General features: G+C 37.7%; 1 protein-coding gene across 1 annotated transcript in view; it reads right to left on the bottom strand.

Annotated features, from left to right (window-relative positions):
• RORB (RAR related orphan receptor B) overlaps positions 1-25,882 on the bottom strand; it is a 993,527-nt gene that overhangs the window by 1,955 nt on the left and 965,690 nt on the right. The window contains exons 8-10 of the mRNA XM_044060844.1: positions 24,426-24,536; positions 10,471-10,583; positions 1-4,792 (exon numbers count right to left, since the gene is read on the bottom strand). The exon at positions 1-4,792 is cut by the window's left edge and continues 1,955 nt beyond it. Coding sequence (XP_043916779.1) covers positions 4,637-4,792; positions 10,471-10,583; positions 24,426-24,536 — 380 coding nt within the window. The 3' untranslated portion in view covers positions 1-4,636. The remainder of the gene's footprint in view (positions 4,793-10,470; positions 10,584-24,425; positions 24,537-25,882) is intronic.

The raw sequence follows: 25,882 nt of genomic DNA, 5'->3' as shown, positions 1-25,882 counted from the left end.
AGTTTATTCTTTTGTATGACTGTACTGTTTCCGGCTGCTTTATATGCACAGCATAATCTGTACAATATGATTTGCAAATGACAGAGTGTGTCATACTAAAGACAGCCTGTTTAGAATTCAGTAGAAACCATACCTTGTGATAGAGGTGAACAAAACAAGTGTGCATGGGTTATTTTCTGGTATTAAAGTAAAAGCTCTTTGTTTCCTGTACTGCATGCAAAGTTCATATACTCTGACTCAAGTAATAGTAATTCAGGACCCTCTTAAACCAGACTCTGTATTCTGGACCTACTCAATATCGTATGTTGCATTTTGAGAAATTAATCCAATTAATTTGTTTCTGCCTGGTACAATTTTAGGTTTGGCTGGTGTTAAAATACTGACTCGGAATTGTGTAAATGAACACAGGTTAGTAAATAGTGACAATGAATTCAGCTTCCAGTCATATTCTCTGCAGGCCCATAAAGCCTTGTCTGGGTACAGTATTTCTCATGCAGGCAAACAGAGCTGTGCTTTTTTTTTAATCTTTAACCTTCCTTTCCTCATTTTTTTGAAATAATTGTCCCTGAGTGACATACAGTACAGTGCAATGTCTGCATCAAGCAGTGATTGTCTTGGACAATGTGTGAAACATTCACAAGAAGATGGAATACACTACTGCACACATTCAAAGCAAAGCAACACAACTACAATTTTATAAACAGGTGCGGCAATTTATGTGACCATTGTACAGGGCATGTGCAAAAGCCCAGATAAATGTTGGGTTCCTTCGCTACAAAAACATCAGACACAACAGATGGATTGCTTATTATGACAAGGACAATGACTCCCAGCTGGATCCAGAAGAGAAGTCAACACAATGTATAACATACAGACAGTAGTAACAATGCCATTTTCTTTTGTTTTCTAGCTGTTTGGGATAACAAGACACTATGGCATTGTAACACTACTTACAGACCATTCCAGTTTTTAAATTTAACTTAATGAGCATATCTACAGTAACACATTTCACCCAAATCTGCACTACTACAGCTTTATACCTTGTTTTCTGTATTTACAGCACTATCTTGGCTTTCAGCTTGTTTTATTCATAAAGAGAAAAAAAGCAGAGCAGTTTATGTAATTTGATGTTAGCTGCTGTCAGATTAGTCAGAGTGCTTTGCTTTAATAGAAACTATAAATGAGCTAATCACTTCAGTGGACAGCGAAGTCCAAATATTAAGTTACTTTACAAACTGGTATGGTCTGACATGCGACAGGTAAGGATGCAATGTTTGGGCAACACATTCTGGGAGAACCAATGAGTTTCTCAGAGTTCCATCTTTGAGGCTTAACATTTGGGATACACGATCTGCTGTTGATAGTCATACAACATTTATTTATGCAAAAATAAAACTTCTGAAGGTGCTGCAAAGCTCGGAGACAGAAAAAAAAAAAAAACATCAAGCACTCAGTAAATGATTGTCTATCACAAAATGACTATATAAAATACATATTGCATTTGGAAACTTCTTATTTTTAATTGGATGCCATCTATACCCTGTTTTCCTTACAAGCAGGAAATTAATTTCTGTTACACAAAAGTCCGAGTCTCTGAATTAAATCTTTATGCAGTGAGTTAGTGGGAGTGATGGTTGCACCAGATGGATTACAAATCTCCACTGGTTTGACAAACTGCTTACACCTGTCTGCTGGGATACCAAATGTATTTTGCTTAATGGACCAGCTTGCAGTTAATCTAACACTGGCAGCCCATATCTAGAGTACAGTACGCAGCTGAATCCTTATGGCTGTGCACTTGCTTTAAGGACTTGCCAGATGACAGCTAGCTACAGTAGTCAAAGTAAATGAATCACTACTGAGAAAAATGGGCAACCTTTAAAAAAAAACAAAACAAAACAAAACAAAAAAACTAAGAACAATATAAATTTTTTGACTACCTAGATCTGTTTTCCTTTCTCTGTTAACTCATATTTTGGGTTCCTATTTTATGTCTAACAACTGGAAGTATGATTCTTGAACTGTGAGAATTTAAATGCAATAGGGAAAAACATACTAAGTCTGAAAATGTTGCATCTTGGAGAATTCCCTTTTCGTTAAGCTAAAGTGATATTAGAAGTGATGTTGGAGTTAATATTTATAAGTAGCATGGGTATGGGGATGTAGCCCCCACATTGGAGGGGTATAGGGGTCAGCCAGCAAAAAATGTTTTTAATTTGTGCCAGTGAGTACCACAGTTTGTTGTTTCTTTGAAATTGCAGTTCATTTTTTGTAGTTTTTGGACTTGCACTACAGAGTCTCAAACTTCCACTAGAACACCTTACTAGGTTAATTAATAGTGCAAATGTTTTGCTGCCCACTAGAGACCATCTGATTCTACCACTTAATCCCTCAGCTAAAGTTGTAATCCTTCATCTAGGGTACCGTGTGTCCAACACTGGGCAAATAATACATTACCTTATACACAGGTTAAGCAACAAGAACAGTTGCCCTTGTAGGGAAGCTGGGGTAACTTGTATCTGTATGGGTAACAAATCGTGAAAATGAAAGGTACAGTCCAACAGCAGATATAATGGAAACTCTCCATACAATTGAATGCTGCTAATATCAAACATTTTACAGCCTGTAGAAGTAATGAAACTCTTTGATTGTTTCTGCCAGCATTTTTTTTTTGTGCAAGATCTTGGTACAGTGGGGATCAGGGAATTTGCCCTTTCCCCTCTTTTGTGCAGTCTTGGGGTTGGTATATACCCCCATGTGTCTGCAAAAACCCTACATATATATTTGTTTTTCTGAGTTTTTATATTTCTAAGTACAGCTGATATAATATGTAATGAATTATGTATATAGTACCTCTTTCTAATTTTCCAAAAAAACTAAAAACACATATGTTTACAAAAGAAACTACCAATGCCACTGAATGTGAGTGAATGATTTATTTTCCTTATTAGAGTTCTTAACACACTACAGTGAAAGCAAACTCAGTAACCCCAAGTCAGTGTGTAGACTGATGTGTCAGCTGCTGCTGCTGAACTCAGAGCTATCATGGCCAGGTCCTTGCAAGGTTTGTCCCTTAATGAATCAGTGTATCTGCTTGGTCCCATGGGATCAAAGTTTATTGAAGTTTTTCCCTTTCCATTTGCAGTCCTTTATAAAATAAATAACAGCTAATGTTTTCTTCTAAAACAGCAAATTAATAATAATAATAATAATAATAATAATCATACCACTGGTAAGTTATGAGACCGTTAGGGGTCATCATTTTGCTAATTAGAATGCTGGCAGTTTTGATGCATTGCATCTGTAGTAGGAAAAACTGAATGTTGACAAAGCTACCATGACTGGTAGATCAGTGACCATCAAAATGTTTCATATGGAATTCTTTCTGCATATCTCCTTCAGCTTTAATCCCTTAACATGAATTTAAGTATCTCCAAAATACATTCACATTCCACTCAAGGCATTGCAGTTTCCTGGTATGCACTGCTACTGAAAAGGTGTGTGGGTCATAAACGGGCACTTTATTGCTTTATGTTAGGATATGAAAGCTTGGCAGGCTTGAGAACCTTAGAAGAAGTTCCAGAGGTTGAGGTAACAAGGTCTCTTGTCTAATGCTATAAAGCTATACATTTGACAGGGCTGGGAAGAAGGTGAGGGAAACCCTTATGCCCGAATCACCTGACACACTTTTATTACAATTAGAGGCAGCAGTTTATGTCTGACGTTTTTGTTTAAAGCTACAGGAATGATTCTGTTTGTGTTAATACAGCAGGGTCATGGTTGTCAATGCAACAACAAAACAAACCAAATATCCTTATCTGTGCAGTTTTCCTTTAGGAAAATAGAGTTTATATGGAAAACTAACAATATTTCTCTTAGACTATTTTATAAGACAAGAATTCTTATTACTTCAGCTTTAAATATCATTTCACATAGATTCACCCTTCTGTTTAATTATCCTTCTATAAACTGAACCCTCCAGACAAGGCTTTTTGTCCTTTTAGTCACATTTCCCACCCCCCTCACCAGTCCCCAAAAATATATATATATATATATAGGAAACATCTTTACAAATTTCTGTGAAACTTTACAAATTTTAGACACATTAAACTAACTAGAAACATAGAAACATTTAGGTCTAGTATTTAGAATTCTCTTAAATTACATCTGAACAGTAAACAAGAGGAATAATAATACTATATAATACTTACCTATTTTATCTACAGTACAGGTCTATTAACAACTGTCTCCCAAATGTACACCAACAAGGAAAAAAGTCAAACAATATCCTATATTTGTACATATTAGGTCCAGTTCCAAAATGTCCTCTTAGAGAGGTATGTATTCACATTCTTTAAACTGTAGCGGTGAAAAAGAATTCCACTGAAGTGCTGAACATTCTTAGTGTTGGAGTAGTGAGAATTTCTGGAATCTTCACTAATGCTTTTCTTTATCTGCAGTGTGCTTCATTCCATAAGTGTGTAAAAATGATAGCTTGATGACGTAGTGTATAAACACAAATTCACTCTGTGCCACACATGTACCCACCAGGCACGTCACTAACTCTCTCTCACACACACACACACACACACACACACACACACACACACACACACACACACACACACGGACCATCCTACTTGGCTGCAATGGTACAGTCTGGATTAAAAAGTTCCTTGTATAAAGGTGGGAATAATGTATTCACAATGTCTGGATGAGACTGTTTAAAAGCCTGCAGTTTCTCAGCATGCAGGTTACAAAGTGCAGAAATTGTTGGTATCCTGGAGATGAGCTACAAAAAAGCAGAAAAAAAAACATAATTATTTCTCAGCATTACTGAGCAAGAAGAGAAGAACATAGTTGTGTTAAGGCAGTATAGAAAGCAGACATAAACAGTAGACTCTGCATATGCTTTCTACTTTTAATAACTTTCAGGAACCCACAGGTATCCATAGTCATATAAAAACAAGATATTCTGCAAATACTTCTGTTTAGGACAACTTTTTATTTCTCAGTGGCTAGCTGATGTTTTTGTTTTCAAGTTGCTCATACCTATTTGTTTTTGTTAATTTACAAAACAAATATCTATTCATCCATAACTCCATTTCTGCACATGGGGTCAGGGTGTCACTTCAACAGTGACAATCATCTAGAGCCATGATTCTTACCATTTGGTGGCTAGCTCTGCCATGTTTGTTCTTCTGTACCAAACACTCACGCGCACATTCACACCAGTGGACAATTTAGAACATCCAGTCCACCAACCGCATGTCTTTGGAATGGGGAAGGAAACCAAAACACCCAGAAGAAATTCATGCAAACACAGGGAGGACATGTATACTCCACACAGAAAGCACCCTAGCCGAGAATTGAACTGAGGGATGTTTTGCTGTAAGGTGACAATGCTATCCACTGTGCCACTGTGCCACCTTTTTTACAAAACAAATATATATGAATACATTCTGTGATGATGTGAGGTACTGCTAGCTATGCCAGGGAGAGTAGGGCAGTGCATGTGTAACATATGCCAGCATAGCTAGCTGGAGTTTTGAAAAAGAATTATATGTCATTTGAATATCAAACTGATTTGTACAGATGCTTGTGTTAAAAATATATTTGTAAAGTTGCTTGTGTTAAAATTGTATCAACAGTGGGTCCTGCTGGACAGAAAAGAAATATACATGTATGTCAGACTGTATTGTTGTAACTGATTAAATGTATAAATTTTAACAGATGATACCAAAAGAAAAGGGGTTAGGCTCAGCCCAGGGAACCTTAAGAAAAATAGCCTAAAATTAAATGACTTGGTTTAGACCATAAATATTTTATCTCACAGGTCTGAATGCTGCCAGGGAATAGCTTGATAGTTTTTGCAGGAAGGGTGGAAGTGCTGGAATTGTTTTACGGTTTTGAGATGCTGTAATAAATCTTAGCTAAATTTCTATGTGTGTAGTGTGACACATCAGTGCCAGATCCTGGCTCAATTTCTAGTGAGGGAGTAGTGTGAGAATTGTAGAGTCAGGTGACTAGATGTGATGTCATTGCGTAGCCAGCACTGAAATTGTATTTGAATAGTAGTTGGAGATGTGATAAGTGTACACTATATTTGGACGTGACAAGACAATTTCCACAATCCTAGAAAAGTGCATCCACCTCCAACTTATGCCTTTTCTAACCCAAAACCATCTTCTTACACATATCCAACATGGCTTCTGCCCAGGCCATAACACTATAGCCGCTCTACTCTCTTTCCTAGAAACTGTCAATCAAGCCCGAGATTCAGGACACTTGGTTTCTACTGTTTTGCTCGATCTGTCTAAAGCATTCGATACTGTTTCTCACAGACACCTACTCTTTCATCTCTCAAATCTTCATCTTTCACCTAACACTTTATCCTGGTTCTCCAGTTACCTATCAGACAGATCACAGGCAGTCAAATGGAAGAACTCCACCTCTTCCATCTTACCTATTAATACAAATTAGAAAACTGCTATAATAAAATCTCTAAATTTGCCACCAAATCCAGAAATTCCACCCATCATTGCCTTACCCTACAATCTCTGAATTGGCTAGAACTCCCAAACTACCTAAACTACCTCCAACTCACCACTGCACACAGACTTGTATTTCACCCTACAAAATGTCCAGCTCTAGCAAATATCCTTCCCCCTTACACCCCCAACAGAACTCTCAAATCAGAACATCAAAACGTTATTGCTATCCACAAGCCTAAACGTCCTGCTGGCCAACTTCTCCTCTCTTTCTCAGTAGGCAAGAAATGGAATTCTCTCCCTTCCACTCTAAGAACTATACCCTTAAAATCAAGCACAATGAATTTTGTTTGACTATGTGTAACACTGAATGTACATATGTTGTAAACTGTTCTGTATAATGTATCTTTTATACTTTTGTATCTCTTGTATCTGTACTGCATTACGTATCTTGGAGCTTTTCTCCCCAGGCCTCCACTGAAAACAGGTCATTTGGGCAGAGGTGGACTTCCCCGGTAATCAAACTGGAAATAAATAAAATAAAATATTGTAAATAGACATTCAGTATTTTCATATTTTTTCTTAGTCATTATTAAATATATCTAAACCTTTCATTGTAGCTGATATTTTAGAACATGTTTAACATTTGAAAGTACTTGCATTTATATAGTGGCACTGTGGCTCAATGTTCCTGAAAGTCTTGCTGCTTGCTTAAACACTATTATTTGTATAAATATTAATTTTACTAAGTGTAATTGTGTACATTTGTAAAATTCTTAAATTAGCTGGCTTCAGGTGTTCTGGTGGCAGTAAATCTACCTTACAGTCTGGGTGGGATGTGCAGAGTAGGTAAGCTGTGCCCGCCTTTCCCAGGTGTGTGTGTGTGTGTGTGTGTGTGTGTGTGTGTGTGTGTGTGTGTGTGTGTGTGTGTGTGTGTGTGTGTGTGTGTGTGTGTGTGTGTGTGTGTGTGTGTGTGTGTGTGTGTGAAAATCAAAGTTCAAAGAGTATATGTGTGACAGCTACTTTGAACAGGGACACTGTGAGCACTGATTTCACAGAGAGGGGGGTAGAGGACTTGGCTTGGAATACCTGGCTTAGGACTCAGCTCTATAGTGGTCAATGGAGAGACTTATTTGGGACCTAGAGAGAAAGCCCAGCCCCAGGACTGGGGTGTGCATTCCCTGTGTGCTCTTAAGGGAAATTGTACTTGGTGCAGAGGGTTGCATATGAAAATACTGTGTGTTGCTTTTTTCCTCACAGTGACCATTCCCCACCTTACAGTGGAAAATAGTTTATTAGGAAATTAACTTTTTTCCACTGTAGTGCGAGCTTGGAGTTGGTACATTTAATTTACAGGGGGCGTGAGGGGCAGAGCCCTCCAAATGGGGGGTGCAGGGGGGCTTGCCCCCCTGCAGCAACATAGTAGAAAGTGTGTTTGTTAGTTAGGTGTTGTTGTAGGTAGAGGGGATGTTATTTCCATGCGCACTGTAGTTTTCAATGTTATGAAGCACACTTTCAATGTTCTGAGTTTTCAATGTTTTGGGTTTTCAGTGTTTTGGGATTTAGATGTTTTGTTCTCAATGTTATGAAATTCAACCTTATGAAATTTCAGTGTTATGAAGTAGACCCATATATATATATATATATATATATATATATATATATATATATATATATATATATGTATATATAGGGGTGTGTGTGTGTGGGGGGGGTATGCATGTGTGCTGAATTTTCTTGCCTGGTGGATCATTTTATTATGCATTCCCTATAACAGACAAATGAGAATAAAATGCAATGAGGCAAAGAAAATCACACTGAAATCGATTAATTCCATTTTAAAGTGTAGCTCACCAGCAAAAGCAGTTGTTTGACCCCAGTCTTTCTTCCCTTATAACCAACTAAGCCCATTCTGTTGTGCAATTTATAAGAGAATGGAGATTATTTTATAGTGAGATGGATTTTCTCAGCTTTTTTTGAAAATAGGGAGTAGGATACCTTTGCACTTACAATAAACATAGGCGCATATCATAGATTAACAGATGCAATGAAAAGTGACTCATGGCATCATACTAAACCAATCACATGCAACTTAGACCAAACACATAGACCTACTTATGCAGAGGAACGTAACCTACCAAAATATTTTACTTATCAAACAAGCCCCTCACAACCTCAAAAACACACAATACAGGCATCCAGCATGAAACATACGAGTCACACTGTTTCAAATCAAAAACCTATAACGCAAACCTTCACACAGTTCAATTTCCCAGCCAAGGCCGATAAAACATAATGTAATGACTTCGGAAAATTCAGTTAAAGCAATTTACTTGCATTTAACTATACACAGTAATGACACTGTACACTACTTTCATATTTATTAAATGAGTATGCCAGTATTTTGAAATGTACATTGTGAATTGCTGTGAAAGATATAAAATTAATTTCTACAATAAAATGCTGGTGTATGCTGTGTAGCATATGTCCATAATATTTTTATATCTTTTGAAATACTAATGTTTATAGCATGTTGTAAACATTTTTAGTATTTTTGTCACCTGTAATGCTGTCCATGTTACAAATTGCAACAAGCTGTTTTGTATTCTGATAATTTTATGCAGAGTCTGAGAGTGTCAGTTTCTGATAATTTTATGCAGAGTCTGAGAGTGTGAGTTTCTGATAATTTTATGCAGAGTCTGAGAATGTGAGTGTTTTAAATGCAATAGTATTAGTGAATGATTCTCTTCTTTTGTTTGTACCCATTGGCATTTGCACTAAAATGCAGACATGATTGTTAAGTCATCATATCTTGACTGTATAAAATGTCTTACTTTTTTTTCCTTGAAAAAGAGAGACACACACACAGCCACACATAACTTTGCATGATGCTGGGGTAAATACAAGAACTTGATCTGAAAACCTGGAGGAATGGCTGTCTGGCTATTTAGTGCAGGGGATTAGTCATTAGCTGCATCTTGTAGTCCTGAGTTTGAGTCTCTTAGTTGCCACTTACTTGCTGTGTAACATTCAGTAAGTCATTTAACCATACAAAGCTTTCAGGTCACGCCTAAAAAGAGGCATTTTGGATAGTCAGTTATTTTTTTGTATTGGTTAGAGCACTGATCTATGTGGACCTTTTTCCGTAACAGCCTAGGAGCATGCTCTGATTAAGTGAATTGTTCAAAGCCAGATAGTAGGCAAATGGAGGTTGAGAGACTAAGGAAGCACCTCACAAACAGCTGATAGTCTTTATCATCTGTGCTACCTGCCAGACTAACATAATAAATGAATGAATGAATGAATGAATGAATGAATGAATGAATGAATGAATGAATGCATGAATCAATGGATCAAACAACAAACAAATAAATAAATAAATAAAATGTCTTAGCTAGGGAAAATTCATGTGCCATTCCCATTGTTTTCTGGGAAAGTTTCCAGTCCCCAGTGTCTCTGAACCAGTCAATCCAGAAATGAACATGAATGAATAGCATTATATTGTTTATTTGTTTATATTTTTGTATAGCAGCTTCAAATACCCTTAGCTTGCAATTAGCTTGGCTGTATAACAAAACAAATGTGATGAATAAATAAGCTGAATGAACATTTGGCCAGCTATTGCACTCAATTAGATCAAATGAAGTAAGCAGAAGTATTATTTTTACAATGCAGCAAATGTCTGACACTGTGAATTACCCTTTACCTAATACAGAACATGTACCATTGTGAACTACCTTTTATGTAATACTGAATGTGAGCCACTATGAATTATCCATCAGCTGATAAACAACCTTTCTAAACCATATGTCCAATAACAGGGAAGGACCTCAAAATATCACAGTAAAAAATATCAAAACCCATACCTACTACAACTTCTGTGGAAGCCTTGGATGGTGAATACCACGGCTGTTGCTGTAATACATGCTCCATATCAAATTTTGAGTATGTGTATATGATGTATATATATGCAACTTACTTTTGCTAATGTATCCTCATCCAGGTGATTCTTCTGAATTATATGCTGCAGTGCAAAGTAAATCTTCTCCTGGAGTTTTTGGACTTTTCTTGGTTCCATCAGCCAAGGACGATCTGAAAGAACCAAAGCATGAAAACTAATCAGAAATGAAACAAGTTATGTAGTTTCTAAAACAATAGATCTTTAGGATCTTAGGGCCACTGGATACTCAGAGCCTTTAATGTAGCCAGGATCTTTAGGATCTTAGGGCCACTGGATACTCAGAGCCTTTAATGTAGCCAGCTCCATTCCCTGGCTCTCATTATGATGATCAGCTGTTAGCTCTTTAGTTCCTCTAGGTACACAAATCACATTAAGAATAAATGTAACCCAGTGGAGAAAACACAGAGCAGAAAGAAAGAAAGAACAGGCCAGCATGAAATCACTAGGATCATCCTGTCTGGAGTTACACTTACGTGAAGCTAGAAACTGACCTACTTACCCTAGGCCCAGTTGGGAGGGGGTATAGGAGAGGAAATGTTACCACTGGTAGACATGCACATCATTATGAGAAATATATCATGTTTGCACTTGTTAAGCAGTGGTCCACTTGGTGTACCCTGCTAAGAGAATGTCCCTATGACAACCATAGAACTGAAAGAGGATCTGTCTGTAGAAGTGATTTCCATTTTGTAATGTTTGGTGAGTACAGTGAGATTGAATCATATTGCCACTGAGGAAATGTTGCCTTGAAGCATTTCTTAGGAAGGCAGTAGAAGTGGCCACTGCTCTTGTGGAGTGAGCAGAGCTGTGGTGGTTGCAGGTAATATGCACTCCTTCCACAGTCTGGCAACCAAATGAAAAGGGTGACTTTGGAAGCCTGAAGTCATTCGTTTGCAGGGCACAGAACAAGAATAGTTACTCACTCTTTGTGAAGTCCTGTGTCCTTTTGATATAAACACCAAAGAAGGTAGTTATTCATCCATGATAACATTATAGCCAGCCATTTGTGCCACCTTATCAAATATATTTTAAAGAGTCTTTATTTTTTTTTTTATTCTTTATCAGTACTGAAATAATATCAGCATATACCAATAACCACAACATTCAGTTTTTGACATTCATACTAGATATTTGATATGTTATACAGCAAAGGATTCAGTGATATTATAAACAAAGGGTGGGGGAGATGAGGTTCAACCATATTTGAGGTACTTTTCTTTGTTTTGGTAGTTTGGAAAGAAGATGGGAAAGATTACTGACTGATTTCAACTGGTCTCTGCTGCTACCTTGGACATGTAGGACTGCCCTTAGTACCAATGAATAGGTCATTTGCAGAAAAAGTGCCAATCAAAACCAATAAATACAAAAGTCCACAGGGAGGTAGAAACACGTAGATGGAAGAAATAGAACTCTAACCAAATAGCGTACCACAAATTTATTTGACCGCTTCAAACAAGACTTCAGTTAAATATAATTACAAAACCCTTTTAATTAAATACACAAATAAATTATCAAATCAACTAATTAATCAATTAATATATCATTTTAAAAAGCAAAAAAAAAAAAAAAAAAAAAATAAAAAAAAAAATCAGTAAAAAAAGAAGCCACTGCCTGTTTGTTGTTAATATTTAATTTAAAAATGTTTTAAAAAACATTTCAGATTGATAAATTCATTTAAACCTGGAATTTTATCTGATTTTAACTTAATTTGCCAAATGGCTTCCCGTTGTTCTTTAAACTTTTAAAACCCTCCTTTGGGTCAACAACACAACTTTCTAACACACAAAATAAAAAAAAGAAAAAAGAAAGAATGCTTATAAAATGTATACAAAGCATTAGAGTGCAAATACATATTTATAGTCCTATATATAGCATTCTCTGTACATAGTGGTCATTGTGGTCATTCCTGCCAGAAAAATGGAAACATAAAAGATATTAGAAACAACAGAATTATTATACATATTAAAAAAAATTGAACAATTCAAGGTATTGTCTGTCTGTCTGTTGTAGGATCTTCATACCACAACAGTACAAAGAAAACTACAAACTGAGCAGAAATGGCAACCATGCATGCCTTTCTTAAACAAAACAAACAATTTATTGTGTTTTAAATGTTTTCCAAAAATTAAAGTTTATTAAATTACACCATTCATTAAAAATATCAATTATGGTTCGATAAACAAAAAAATTACCATGAATAACTTTCCAGTTATTCTAAGTCCAGTTGGAACCTGAAGAAGAACTTCTCAATGGAAACTGTAAGATTAAACTATACAGGAACAACTAGAAAGAATTTTTAAAATAAAACTACTATTACTACTACTAGTGAATTGCCAGAATAGATAATTAATGGAACGGAGCGTTAAAAAAAAATCTCTTTCTTAATATTCTTTATTGGGTCATAACCTCTTTGAGAGAACAAATCAATAATAAGCTGAAACTTCAAATTAAATGAGAGTCCTTGGTAGTCATCCTCTGAATCTCTAATGTGGGTAATCCCTAAGGGTATATTTTTTGTTAATATACAAATTAAAAAAAATCAGATAAAAATGAATTTATCAATCTAATTTGTTTTTCTAATTTTAAAAAACATTGATTAACAACATTAACAACAAACAGGCAGTTTTACTTGGCTTTTTTTTTTTTTTTTTTTTTTTATTTTCATTTTATATTTATTTTTTAAATTGATATATTAATTATTAATTGATTTTATAGTTATTGTTTTATTTATACCTGTGTATTTTGTGGGTTAAGTTTGTCTTGTAATTATTCTAAGGAAGTCGTTGATGCCGGTCAAATAAAATTGTTTTGGTGGTTTTATTTGGAGTTCTATTTCTACTCTTCCACTCTGTTTCTACCTCCCTGTGGACTTTTGAATAGGTCATTTGATTGACAGGAACTGCAGCTTTGAAACTCTTTTGGCTGAGGTGTTAAACATCAGAAATTGTCTTTTTCAGGACAAGTATCAGAGGTCAGCTTTTGGTGCTGGTTTTAAGTGCAGCTTAGCCAGTATCTCTAGAATGAAGTGAAGGTTCCAATGAGGAAACTAAATTTCCTCAATAAAATGTACTTTTCCAAAAGGTCTAGATGAGTCACTACACTTTTAGGGATGTGGAATGGTGTCCCCCATGAGCATTAGCAATATTTGCTTAATGTACCTTAGTTGTGGAGCAGCATGCAAGACTTTCTTCAAGGAGACCAATTTTGGGGGTTCTTTTCCATCTGGGGGCCCCAATCTGCAAACTGCTTCTGTTTATCTTTGTATGATTTTCTGGTGGAAGGTCTCTGCTCTGAGGTTAGAACATTAATTACTTCTGGTGTATACTTAGGATATTAACTTTGTACAGAACCAGAGATGCCATACCAGTAACTTGAGAATACTCATGTTTAGACCTGGGGGGACACCTGATAGATGAGTAATCCTCTACGGGAAGATTCATGAGAGAACTCTCTAGAATTTGTAGAGTTAACAGGGAAGCCATACTTGCTGGGGCCAGAGGAGTGGTAAGAGATTAATTTGAACTTCAGATTTTTGGCTTTTTGGATGGTCCTTATTATTGGGGTGTTGGGGGGAAAAGTATACAGGAGACCTTGGGACAACATCTTCAGCAGTGCATCTCTCACCTCCTATTTCTGGGTTGGGATGAAGGAGAACTGCTGAGGTTTTTAATTTGATAATGAAACAAAAATTATATATCTCTGGTTGCCTCCATTTGCAGAAATGTTGGCTCCTTCCTAGTCCACTGATCATTGGTATGGAAGAAGCATGAGCCCACTCATTCTGTCCGCTAAGGTGATGTTTTCTACTGGGACTATGCACCTACCAGGAAGAGACTGTATGCAATGAACCTGTTCCATAATTTCATGGCCTCTATGCACAGAAGGAATAGTGAATATCCCCTCATTTGTACCTGTCCACTGCTGTTTTATGTGTAAGGATAGATAGTGGGCCCTGCAACAAGTGGTCTTGGAAGCCTTATAAAGTTAGTAGCACTATACTGAACTTTAGCATGTTTGTGTGTAACTGGGATTACTAATGGGACCAGGGGCTTTGCATTGTTTTGCCCTGGAAATGCCTCCTCAGGCAGATACATCTGTAATAACTGCTGAAATTAGATATTGGTTCTAGAATGTGCTGCCACTGGTTAAACCGTTTGCATGTGACTACCATAAAAGGCACTTTCAGCTGAGCTCACACTAGAAATATGCTGAGTCATGCCTGTTGTGCTGCTGCCATCAAACTGGAATGCCCACTGAGGGGGTGTCCTGTATAGATGTGCATGGTAAAGGCCAAGGATAACCGTTACACCTTTTACAGCTACATACGTAACCAGAAGGGTAGGACCAAAGCATGTGCAGAAGTAGTGGCCAGCGGTATCACACACACTGACCCCACCGAGATAGCAAACCTGCTAGCCAATAGGTTTGGCAGAAATTTGACTCCCTTATCCGCTCCTAACTTACAACAAACCCTCCCCCAAATTGCCCCCCCCCCACCCTACATATCTGAAGAACAGGTCCTCAAAGCCCTGTCCAGGGCAAACAACCCAGCCTGTATGGGACCAGATGACATCCCAGGCTGTCTTCCAAACAGGATGAAACATGAAGTAGCATCACCACTAAGTACTCTTTTCAATCACAGCCTAACCACAGGCTTTGTTCCTGTGGAATGGAGAATAGCAGAACAGCAACAGTTATTCCCCTCCACAAAGGTGGCCTAGCAACAGATCCAGGGAATTACACACCCATAAGCCTAACCAGCTTCATCTGTAAGACCACGGAATGTACCATTATGGACCTCATAAATAAAGATATAGGTGACCTCCAAACACTGGATCATACCAAATTCAGCTTCGTGAAGGGTCTGCTTGCTAAATTTGGTGGATTTCTTTGAAAGTGTGACCAAAGCCTTTGATGAGAGTAAATCAGTGTGCACAGCATACCTTGACTTGGCAAAGGCTTTGAACACAATTCCAGGCATTACTGATAAACTTAGCAAACTGAATGCAACCTCCTTCATTGTAAGATGGATTGTCAACTGGCTCACAAGCCGGACACACACTATCAAAGTGGGTGACTTCACATCAACCAGCAGACCTGTTGCCAGTGGGGTGCCACAGAAGTCAATGCTGGGCCCCCTACTGTTTAGTATATACTTCTCAGAAGTTCAGGTCAAAACTAAGGGATTGTGGCTGACCAAGTTTGCAGATGACTGCAAACTAGGTGCAATCATTCAATCCCCAAATGATGTTAATATACTCCAGGAGGGTCTTGCACAGATCAACAACTGATCTATTAGTGACAGTCTCAAACAGTATGCAAAGAAATGCATCATCATTCCCTTTGGCACAAACAATGTCCATTCACACTATCAAATGAACAACAATACCCTAAGCACCCATGAAGTGGTAAGGGACCTGGGATCACTGGTTGACTGTGACCTTAACTTCGACCATCATGTGTCTACTGTTGTAAGGAAAGCTTTCCATGTAGTAAAGACATCACCTCAAGAGCAAAAAAAGTTATAACCCCCTATACTTGGCACTTATCTAGCCCATATTTGAGTATAATGCCCCATTTGGGATGTATACTAAGCACCTACAGCAATTGGAGAGACCTCAGAGGTTTCTAACAAAGAAGATGAAGGGCTTCTGCATGTGCATTACACAGACTGACTAAAGTCCTTGTCACTATACTCTGTATTGTATAGACTTCTTAGGGGAAACTTATGCCTGGCCTACAGAGCAATTCAAGACCCAAACCTAATGAACTTGCTACATATCTGTAAATCAAATGGGTCTAGGGCTACCCGTTGCATGCAGTGGATTTAAATATGGCCTGTGACTTAAATAGGAAATGCTTGAGAGACACATTTATCTCCCAGTGACTGCCACATCTCTGGAACAGGCTACCAATTCATGTGAAACAGAGCACCTCTCTGACACTGTTCAAGAGAAACCTGGACGAGTGGATGGGGTACTGTAAATTCTTACCAGGGACAGAGCTCACAACCCTCCTGGATGTGAGCAGTCATCACTAAAAGCAATCTTAGGGACAGACTAGCACTTCTATGGTATTACATTGGGTTGAAATGGCTAGGCTTAAAATGACCTCCAGGTTGATAGCCTAGTAATCTCCTATGATCCTTTGATATGTATGGCTGCTGTGATGTAACCCAAAGAAATGGATCAAAGAATACTGACTTTTATTTTGGGAGAAGGGTTTTGCATGTCTTGTACCCTAAAAAGTTGATGAATTATTGAAGAGATTTGAGAAAATCGTCCATGATATCCAGGTAGTCAATCAGTCTGATCGGAAACCAGCAGTGTTGTTGAAGTTAGCAAAGAGCCATTCATATAGGTAGAGGAAGATTTCATTCCCTAGTATCCACTGAAGGGTTACTCTTACTACCATTGCTGACCATGGGATTCAGCTATCCCCCAACTACCTGCACAAAGACGCAATTGCAGAAAGCAGGAGCTGCCTGCCCTGAGGGTGACTGTAACTTCATGTGGAGTGGTAGGAATGTTTTCCTCTTGGATGGCAGTTATTTTGGAAGTTGCCCTGATGCTTTCCCCTTACTGTACCCTCTTGGGGATTCTGATCTCTTCCAAAACCACATGTGCCTTTGTCACTGCTGCATCTTACTGAAAGAATGCTGAGGTGACTGAAACTTAACACCCACAGCAGACAGAGATTTTCTTTGTTCTGCTATGTCTACTAGGTGATTGCCCTTATCACAAAACAGCAGAGGTCCTGAAAACAGGGATTCAATGAGGACCACCTTGGTGTCCTCCACAAAGTCTATTTAGCCTTAGAGAAACAGACTGGCATATCATGTCTGCTACCGCTGCTCTGTCTGCACTCTCAGCTGTGTTGTAAATCACAGGCAGCATGGTTCATGGGGTTTTTGGAGGTAGTGACATGTGATATAAGCTTTTCTTTTTATGTCCATCCAGTAGTTTCTTCGTGACATGGAACATTTTAAGAGAACATTCACACTGGAGATAACCATGCATGTCAGTTATTTTAACATCCTCTGGGATAGGGTTGAAGAAGCAGATATTTGCTTCTCAGATTTATCCATCATCCTGGACTCCTCATCCAGTGGGGTCAGAACTCTCTTTGGGGCTGCTGCTGCTAAACTCTGAGGTCTGGCTTGGGGATCTCTGACCAGACTACATAACCTCTGGCAGGGGCAAGATTTTGTCTGACTTCCTAGGGACTGGGACTGCTGTGTCTGGGATGTCTCATGCCAACCTGATGGCATCCTTTAAGGTGCCCATCAAGGGCAGGGCACCAAAGAGGGCTGGAAGGGTGTACCAGGATGCCTGAACAGTCTTTTCTGTGGGAATGGATGAGACTCAGTAGGCTACCCTTTCTCCTGAATGATCCTCCTCATTAGAGTCTTTTACTGGGGAGTCCACTGTACAGGCACTTTAATTTGACTTATGTTGGGCCTTCTGATGTTTATGTCTCTTGGAGTGGGGGGCATATTAGGCTGGGGGTGCAGGAGGTGAAGCTTCCTGCTAATAGACAGTATATCTAGCCCCCCCCCCCAGAAAAACAAATGCCTAAGACACACAGATAACTTTAGGACATAAAACACATTAATGTGGTAGACAATAATGTAAGAAGTTTTTAATCTAGGCACTGTGAACAGTGTGTCTGACTTGTCGGTGGGAATAGTACAATAGGGGATGGAGGGCCACTGAGTCCTTTGCCTAGAGATCTATTTCACCTATGGAAAGCTCTGCTGACAGCTGAGGATCATGATGGAAGCGAGAGGAGCGAGCCTATAGCCTGAAAAGCTTTCAAGGCTGCATAGTCTTTATGCCTGCAGCCTTTAATCCTACCCAGCACTGATTCTGAAACACTTCTTACAAGATCTCACTTCTATACTCCAACAACTTCCCTGACCCTTTGCAAACATTCCACTTCTTAGAGAAATCCATCATTATCATGGCTTCTTAGGTTATTTAGTTTAAAATAAAATATAGGATATGAAGCATGAAATACTGTGAAATGTGTTAGGGCAAGGAAATAAGTCTTTAAAAGGTTTTCTGTTTCAGATACTAAATGTGCCACAATTTTTTGCAATGAACAAATGCAACTACAGTGAACCATAATCAAGGAACAAATGTTGTTACTATGCACTGACACATTAACACCCTCCATTTGTTCAAGTGACACTTTTTTTTTGTAAGAGCGCACACAAATGTTTGGTTCCCCTAAGTGGATGCAGCATCAGATGCATGATGGGGTTTGGGGTGTCATGTGGCACTCATGATTACACATTAGCTGTTTAAAAATGACTATGGCAATGCAATGCAATGATACAGCGCCTAGTGTTATTGCATCATAAAACTTGGTTCTTCAGTGGGGTTCTAAACAGGGGGTGCCTTCTGTGTGTAGTAATCCTAGTGACATGCTGTGTATGAAGTGGTGATGCTTCAAACTTCCTCAAAGTGTCTGTGCCTTGTCTGAGGGAATGCATATGTGTGTGTTCTGCAACAGAAAATTGACTTCCAGTCCAGGATTACTTTCTCTCTTGTGCCCATTGAGTACTGGGCTAGGATCAGCTGTCCCTTGACCCCGAGCTGGACACATTGGATAATCAGGAATGAATGAATGAATGAATGAGTGAGTGAATAATCTAGGTCTCCATTCATTTAAGGGATGTACAACAGAAAATATTCAAGTTAGTTCAAACATCATTTGAAGAGTGCAGAGAGTTTGGGAGTGTTGTTATTTGCACTTTACATTCTTGTTTTTCTTTTTCACTTATGAATCTCAAGCAACTATTGTCTGAGCACTTCCTGGCAGCTGAAAAAGTTGTAAACAATCATTTATTCAGAAAGGACTGGTCCTTCTAAAACACTGCAATGCACTAGATAAATTATGTCTGTAGTGAAGGCCTGTGAGTTGATGTGGTGGTTTCTGCATAAAAGATTCAGTGTGGACAGGTTATGGAGACTGTTTATAAGAAAACAGAATTAGTACTTGTAAAAGGATACTGAAGAGGAAGAGAGAGAGTGAGAGAGTAAAACTGCAAATGAAGCACTTTGCTCAGGTTTCTTTTCACTAATGTTAAGATACACATTTTGTCAAACCTGCTGTCTACTGTTAGTTCCTTGCAGAAGTTTAACAACTTTAAACAGCAGTGCATGCAGTCACCTTTGCCTCTGCAGTTATATTAATAACACTGGATGTTTTAGTGAATTTTTAAAAGACACGATTGCCATTTCTGAAAGTATTCTGTTAATACAAAAATTGAAACCTTTTTCAGTAACATGCAGAGCTCCCTCCTCGACAGCTTGTGATACTCAGTACTTGGATCATTAACTTTCACAAACATTTTTCATTTCTCTGTACTTTTATTTTTCATTCTTAGTCTTAGCTATACTATTACTAGTTTTGCCACCCTTGAATAATCTCTAACATTTTCATGGCGTGTGTGCATTTGTGATGACTGATAGCTCACCTTTCATGGTTATCATTTCACCTTTATTGTAGCACTTGCAAATATTGTATGCTTAAGGGCTGTAAATTATGTTATGCACTATCTGTCAACTATATTCTTTGTATGAGTAGTTAATTTTGCATTTGCTCACTTCACCATTTGTCCCAAGTATTTGCTGCCTTTTCATTTATTGTTTGTATTGTAATCTGTATTGTACTACCATTGTTTGCTTTTGTCAAGAGTATCTCCCTGGAACTCCACTGAAAATGAGACTTTCAGATCTACTTTCCCCATTAACACACATTAACTTATTAACTAACTAAATAAATGAATCAATCATCTAACACTGTGGTCCTGTTGTTGTCCATCAGTGCTACAGTTACAGTAAACATTTTCTTTTCTTTCATGCTGCATACATCTGTGTTGAAGGGACTAACTGAACATAGGACTAGGCTTAAAATACGTGTGCGTATATTTCTTACATTTGCCCTGTAATAAGAATTATAGGTTGATTGGTTCTGAACACTGGTGAGTGCAGAAGTTTCACCTTCTCTGGACCTTATCTTCTCCCCATGAAAAAATACTTTTTAAAAAGAAAACTGCTTGATGTTCACTTCACTGACATTTTATCCTTAAGCTCACGGGAAAAAAAGTGGTGTCCTGGCTTAGAATACTTCAGAAAGCAAAGGTGTTGATTACCCCCTGCTGTTCAGGATGGAATGAGTTAAATACAAATGTGCCTGTATTCCATGTTTCAATTATATCGGTTATTTTTATTCTTTGTAGTTTTATGAGAAGTTGCAAGTCTTCCTTTTTTAAAGGTTTTGTGCATTAGCATAAGTAACAGCATAATATCAAATACCTTTTTAGACCCATTGATTATGACCCATTTTTCTCTAAAAATAATATTTTTCTAACAGATGTTAGTAATGTAATCAATTCCCTCATTTTCAAAATGCAATCTACCATTTGTAAAGATGCGTTTTTCTGTTGCTTGTTCTTCCCATAAAGTGATAATGCAGACCCCTTTTAAATAGTCCTGCCTTCTCATCTATATGTTAAACATCTTAGCTTTAAAGAAAGTATAGCCTTTGAAAGCAGAACACAGTGGCATTTCACAAAAGGATACTTGGATATGATTTTCTTGACAAATCCCATGAATCCTAGTCCTTGCTTTTTGTCATATGCTCAGTCTGGGCTCTTGAGCAGATCATACCACTCCATGTACCACGTACCAGTCATAATCACAGTGGTGTTATATTTTACTTTACTCATCTTAATAAGCTTAGGAAACAAATTTACTTAATTCAAAAAGTGAAGAACCTCTTAGTGCAGAAACACCCACCATAGAATTAAGAGTAGTTAAAAGGTTTTACTTCAGACACTAAGTTTGAAACTCCTTGTATAAGAATTTCATTTTTCCTTTATCTATCTTACTGCCGATTGAACTCTCATAAGTTCTGTTTATAAACCTGTAAAATTAAATTAATTTTTTTTCTGCTATGTATTCATCATATTTTCTTTTTACGTTTGCTGACTCAGCTACTGTTTCCTCCCTTCTTTTCTTTTTAATACTAACTGAAGATTTTTCTTTGTTATTTGTTGCATTCTTTGCACTTCAGTAATATCTTCATTATGTTTAAGCCTTCAATTACTACATATCTGTTTACCTTCTCATTTTGACCCATCCTTACATCTCTGCCACCCATTTCTGTTGTACCCAGCTTATCTATTTTTTGGTGAACAGCTAACTTTATGCTGTCATTCCTGTGTTCAACACCCCTGATGATAACAATGTATCTGTTGTCATCTTTTTCTGTATTTACACAGATTTCTTTTTCAACTACAGGAAAAGAGTCACATTTTTTAACTATAATTTCCCTTAATGAGCTACTTGAGTATCACTTTTTATGTGCTCCACTGACCACTGACTGAAAACCACTGAAACACATTCTCTGTTTCCCCTAATGTGCTGCTGACCACAGACGCTACTGGTGAAACACTTCCACTGTCACACACAATGATTAAGTGGAGCAGAACCGTCCAGCAGCATCACAGACAATATGAAACCGTTGTGGCTCAGGTTTTTAATCAGGAGGAATTATGTCTATTTGAAAAACTCTGTTTATAATGGCATTCCCTATTAATTAAACAGACATATATTTGCAACTTCAAGCTGATGAAACAGGAAGTATCATAACAATACTTGAGATAGCCAATGCATCACTTGATTCACTTACATTAAGAAAAAACGTGCATTCTGTGCAAACTACAATTACACTGAGCTGTACTATATGGATATTGGGGCATATTTTTATGTAAGGATTAACATTCAGTCTGTCCGTGACTTTTTAAATGAGCAAAATTAACTAATTTGTGTTATATCAGCCATCATATGATACAATTTTCTTTGTATTTTACTTGTGGAGCGCTTTTCTCCCCGCGCCTCCACTGAAAATGGGTCTCTGACCCAGTGGACTTTCCTGTCAACAAATGTTAATAAATAATAAATAAATAAACTACTTCACTGGAACAGTGTTATGTGTGAAAATTGATTCCATAAATAAAGAGACAGTTCTTCATATAATTCTGCATGATATCAACTATAATTTTTCAGACTTTGCCAGTCTGACTTGTTTCTCGGACCACACAATGAAAATAGAACTTCAAACATTTACTCAAAATTTTATCTTGACACCCTCATACCCTACAAAAATATATTATTAATTTGGGACCACAGATGAAAAGGAATTTGCAGTGTCTCATATTTATTGCAAAGCTACATATAACAAAGAAGTGGTTATGTGCAAGGCTATTTGCCTGCATATGTAACATGATTTGCCCCCCCCCAAAAAAAAGACATGGAAAGTTCTGTTCTGTTCTGACAGTCTAGTCCAGCAAAATAATTTGCATTCAAAACATAACAGCAAACTGCAAACTGTACCCCAACATTGCCATATTTTGTATAGCAAATCACCAATCAGGACTAATTTGATAGCTATTCCATCTCTTCATTCTAGTTTCTTAACTACAGCAATAATTATTCTGCATCCCAAGAGTGTTACAGAGCTACCCTTCCAATCATTTTCTATTACTAACTCTGTGCATTTAAATTTAGAATGTCCCTTTAGTTGATTGCCTGCTTGCAAAATGATGTATGCTTATTTTCTACAACATTTTATCTTTACTATCATTACTTCACAAAGAAACATGCAAGCCTTAACTTTTAAATGCAGCTCTTTTTCAGACTCCCAGAACAAGAGCTAACATTGTTAAAAGCTTCCAGGACAAGACCCCCAAACTATTGGAATCTCTTTCCTCTAATCTTAAAGATACTACTTCTTACCCACAATTCCATTCTCAGCTAAAAGCTCATCTTCAATTTCAAGCACAATGTAACTGCTCTTTCCAAGGACAAATAAACTAATTATCATCATCTTCTTCTTTAACTCACATAATTGCTTATATTGTCTGTTTTATCCAGCGAGGAACTTATTTTGATAACTGTTTCCTGCAATAAGTGATACCTCCATGCTTAAGTAAATACTGAATATAAAATTATCTTTGTCTTTGTCAACAGATTACTCTATTTTCTTACTGTTTCAAATGCTATGAAAATTGTTTTATGTACCTTGCTTCGCCAGTGCTCTTCCTTCCCCAGTTAGCAAATTCAAACATGGATGCCAAGAAATTCTCCTTGAGGGTGAAGCTTGAAAGGTGAATCTTGTCATCCATGTCACATAATATAGAGTTACCAATCATAATTCTTTGTAGTGCATGGAGCTTTACCTGCTCCATGTAATATCAGTTACAGAAAAAAAGTGCAGGCATACAAAATGTTTTACAGACTTTCAAAACTAGTACATCACTTTACACCATCAAACAGACAGCAGGCAAAAACAAGGTACTTTTCTGTAGAACTAACACCTTTAGAAGCTGTCACATCCTCTTCTCTGCCACGAGTGTGGCAGAATTACATTCCGTCCCTAGTGTGAGGCCTGATCTTAACATTGCTTCAGTGTCCTTAACAAACTATTGTTAAGTATCTTTAAGCACTGCTAACACTGGGTCTCACAACAGGGCTGTGCTTAGCAAGTTCATCGTTTTCCTGATTTTGGAGTGTAATTATGTCGACAAGTTTATATTTTTCCACAATATCATATTTCTTGGCTCTCCATGCTGTACAAATAAATATTCTATAGTTAGAACTGGTACAAACAATATCTTGATCTGATCCTGTCTACCACCGCTAATGGAAGTGTTACGGCATAAATGAAACACTTAAGGGTCAGCAAAAGCATTTCTAAATGATACTGAATCTTTAAACAGTCAAGAAGTATGTATAGTCACAGTCACATTCAGCAGAGGAGAATACAGGAAGGAATAAAACATAGTGCAGATGTCATAGCCAATTGCATAAATACATATAAAGATTACATTTTCATTTGAAAAAAGCAGAGAGAGAGAGAAAACCATGATTTTCTTTTTAAGTGTTCTATATAGTACACACCTGGAGATAGAAGAACAGCAGCTGAATATAATGCTATCTCCTCTTCTGTCAGTTGTAGGGAACATAAGCTCTTTGCAAAGTCAAAAGCAGCACTCACCAGATCCTCAGAACCTTCAGGGAACACAAGCAGAAACACTGTTATACAAAAGTACTACTGTTAGCATTAATAAACCAAAGTAATATCATCTATTGTGGCCTCAGTGGACATCTCTCAAAATAACCTGCAGGTCACTAAATAACTGATATACCTATAGATATAAAATCATAAGAAATTTAAATATAACAGCCTGTAGCTGAAGAAACATTTGGGGCCCTGATTCCAATAGACTTACTCTCAGTGTAAGTGACTTACTTCACTGTAAGGCCTATATATAAACAAGCTTACACAAGGGGAAGGCCTGTCTATGAACAGGCTTACACTGGGGAAGGGCCTATCTATAATCAGGCTTACACCACGGAGAGGGCCTATCTATAAACAGGCTTACACCAGGGGAGGGCCTATCTATAAACAGGCTTACACTGGGGGAGGGCCTATCTATAAACAGGCTTACACCGGGGGAGGCCAGATTCCAAAAGACTCGCTCTCAGAGTAAGTGAATTAGTCTGAGAGAAAGTCTTTTGGAATCTGGCCTCTGATGTACTTAAACACACGAAAAATGGATAACAGAAAAGAAGTATGATTTTGACTGTCCAATATCATTTACATTTTAAAATACACTACACTGCTTGATGAGGGAGCATTTTTTCTCTTAATTATTTATTTTACATGTAGATGCTGCAGTAGCATTGTCGCCTCACTGTAAGACGTTGTCCTGTTTGATTCTCAGCTAGAGCGTCTTCTGTGTAGAGACATGCATGAATGGGTGTACCTTCATTGAAAGTTGTGCGTCAGGGCCGGCAACTCGGCATGTAAAAATCTACTGCCAATCATTAGCGTACAGGAGTTCCGCTGTGGCGACCCCTAACCGGGAAAAGCTGAAAGACACAACAACATGTAGATGCTGTCTCTGGAAGATACTAAAATTAGAGTTGCCACCTTTCATCGTGGCTAAAACTGGAGTAAAGCCACACCCCTCGTGTCATCAGTAACCCCACCATCCCACCCCTCCCCACCCACATTACGCTCATTTTGTGCTGTCATGATGACATCACTCGATGAGGAGCACCCTCTTTTTCCATTCTTGCTGCCTCCTTTCAGCTGATTTACTATGCGTTTCTTTAAAAAAGCATAGTGAATCAGCCGATTTACAAACTCCGATCGTCTGTTTCCTTTTTGAAAGGTGTTTTCCAGACTACCGGAGAATCAGTTTGATTTCCAGACAGTCCGGAAAAAAAATGGAGGGGTGGCAACCCTAACTAAAATGTGTACGTTTTATACTGAATTACACTGTAGACAAATTAACATTTTTGTCAGGTATGTTAAACATGGTGCATGTCATTCAACAAGCGTAGGCGGG

Source organism: Protopterus annectens, chromosome 2.part0, assembly GCF_019279795.1.
Source record: "Protopterus annectens isolate FY-2018-M chromosome 2.part0, PAN1.0, whole genome shotgun sequence".
Taxonomy (NCBI): domain Eukaryota; kingdom Metazoa; phylum Chordata; order Ceratodontiformes; family Protopteridae; genus Protopterus; species Protopterus annectens.
Note: the sequence above shows the minus strand (reverse complement) of the source record. Positions and strands in the feature narration are given on the sequence as shown.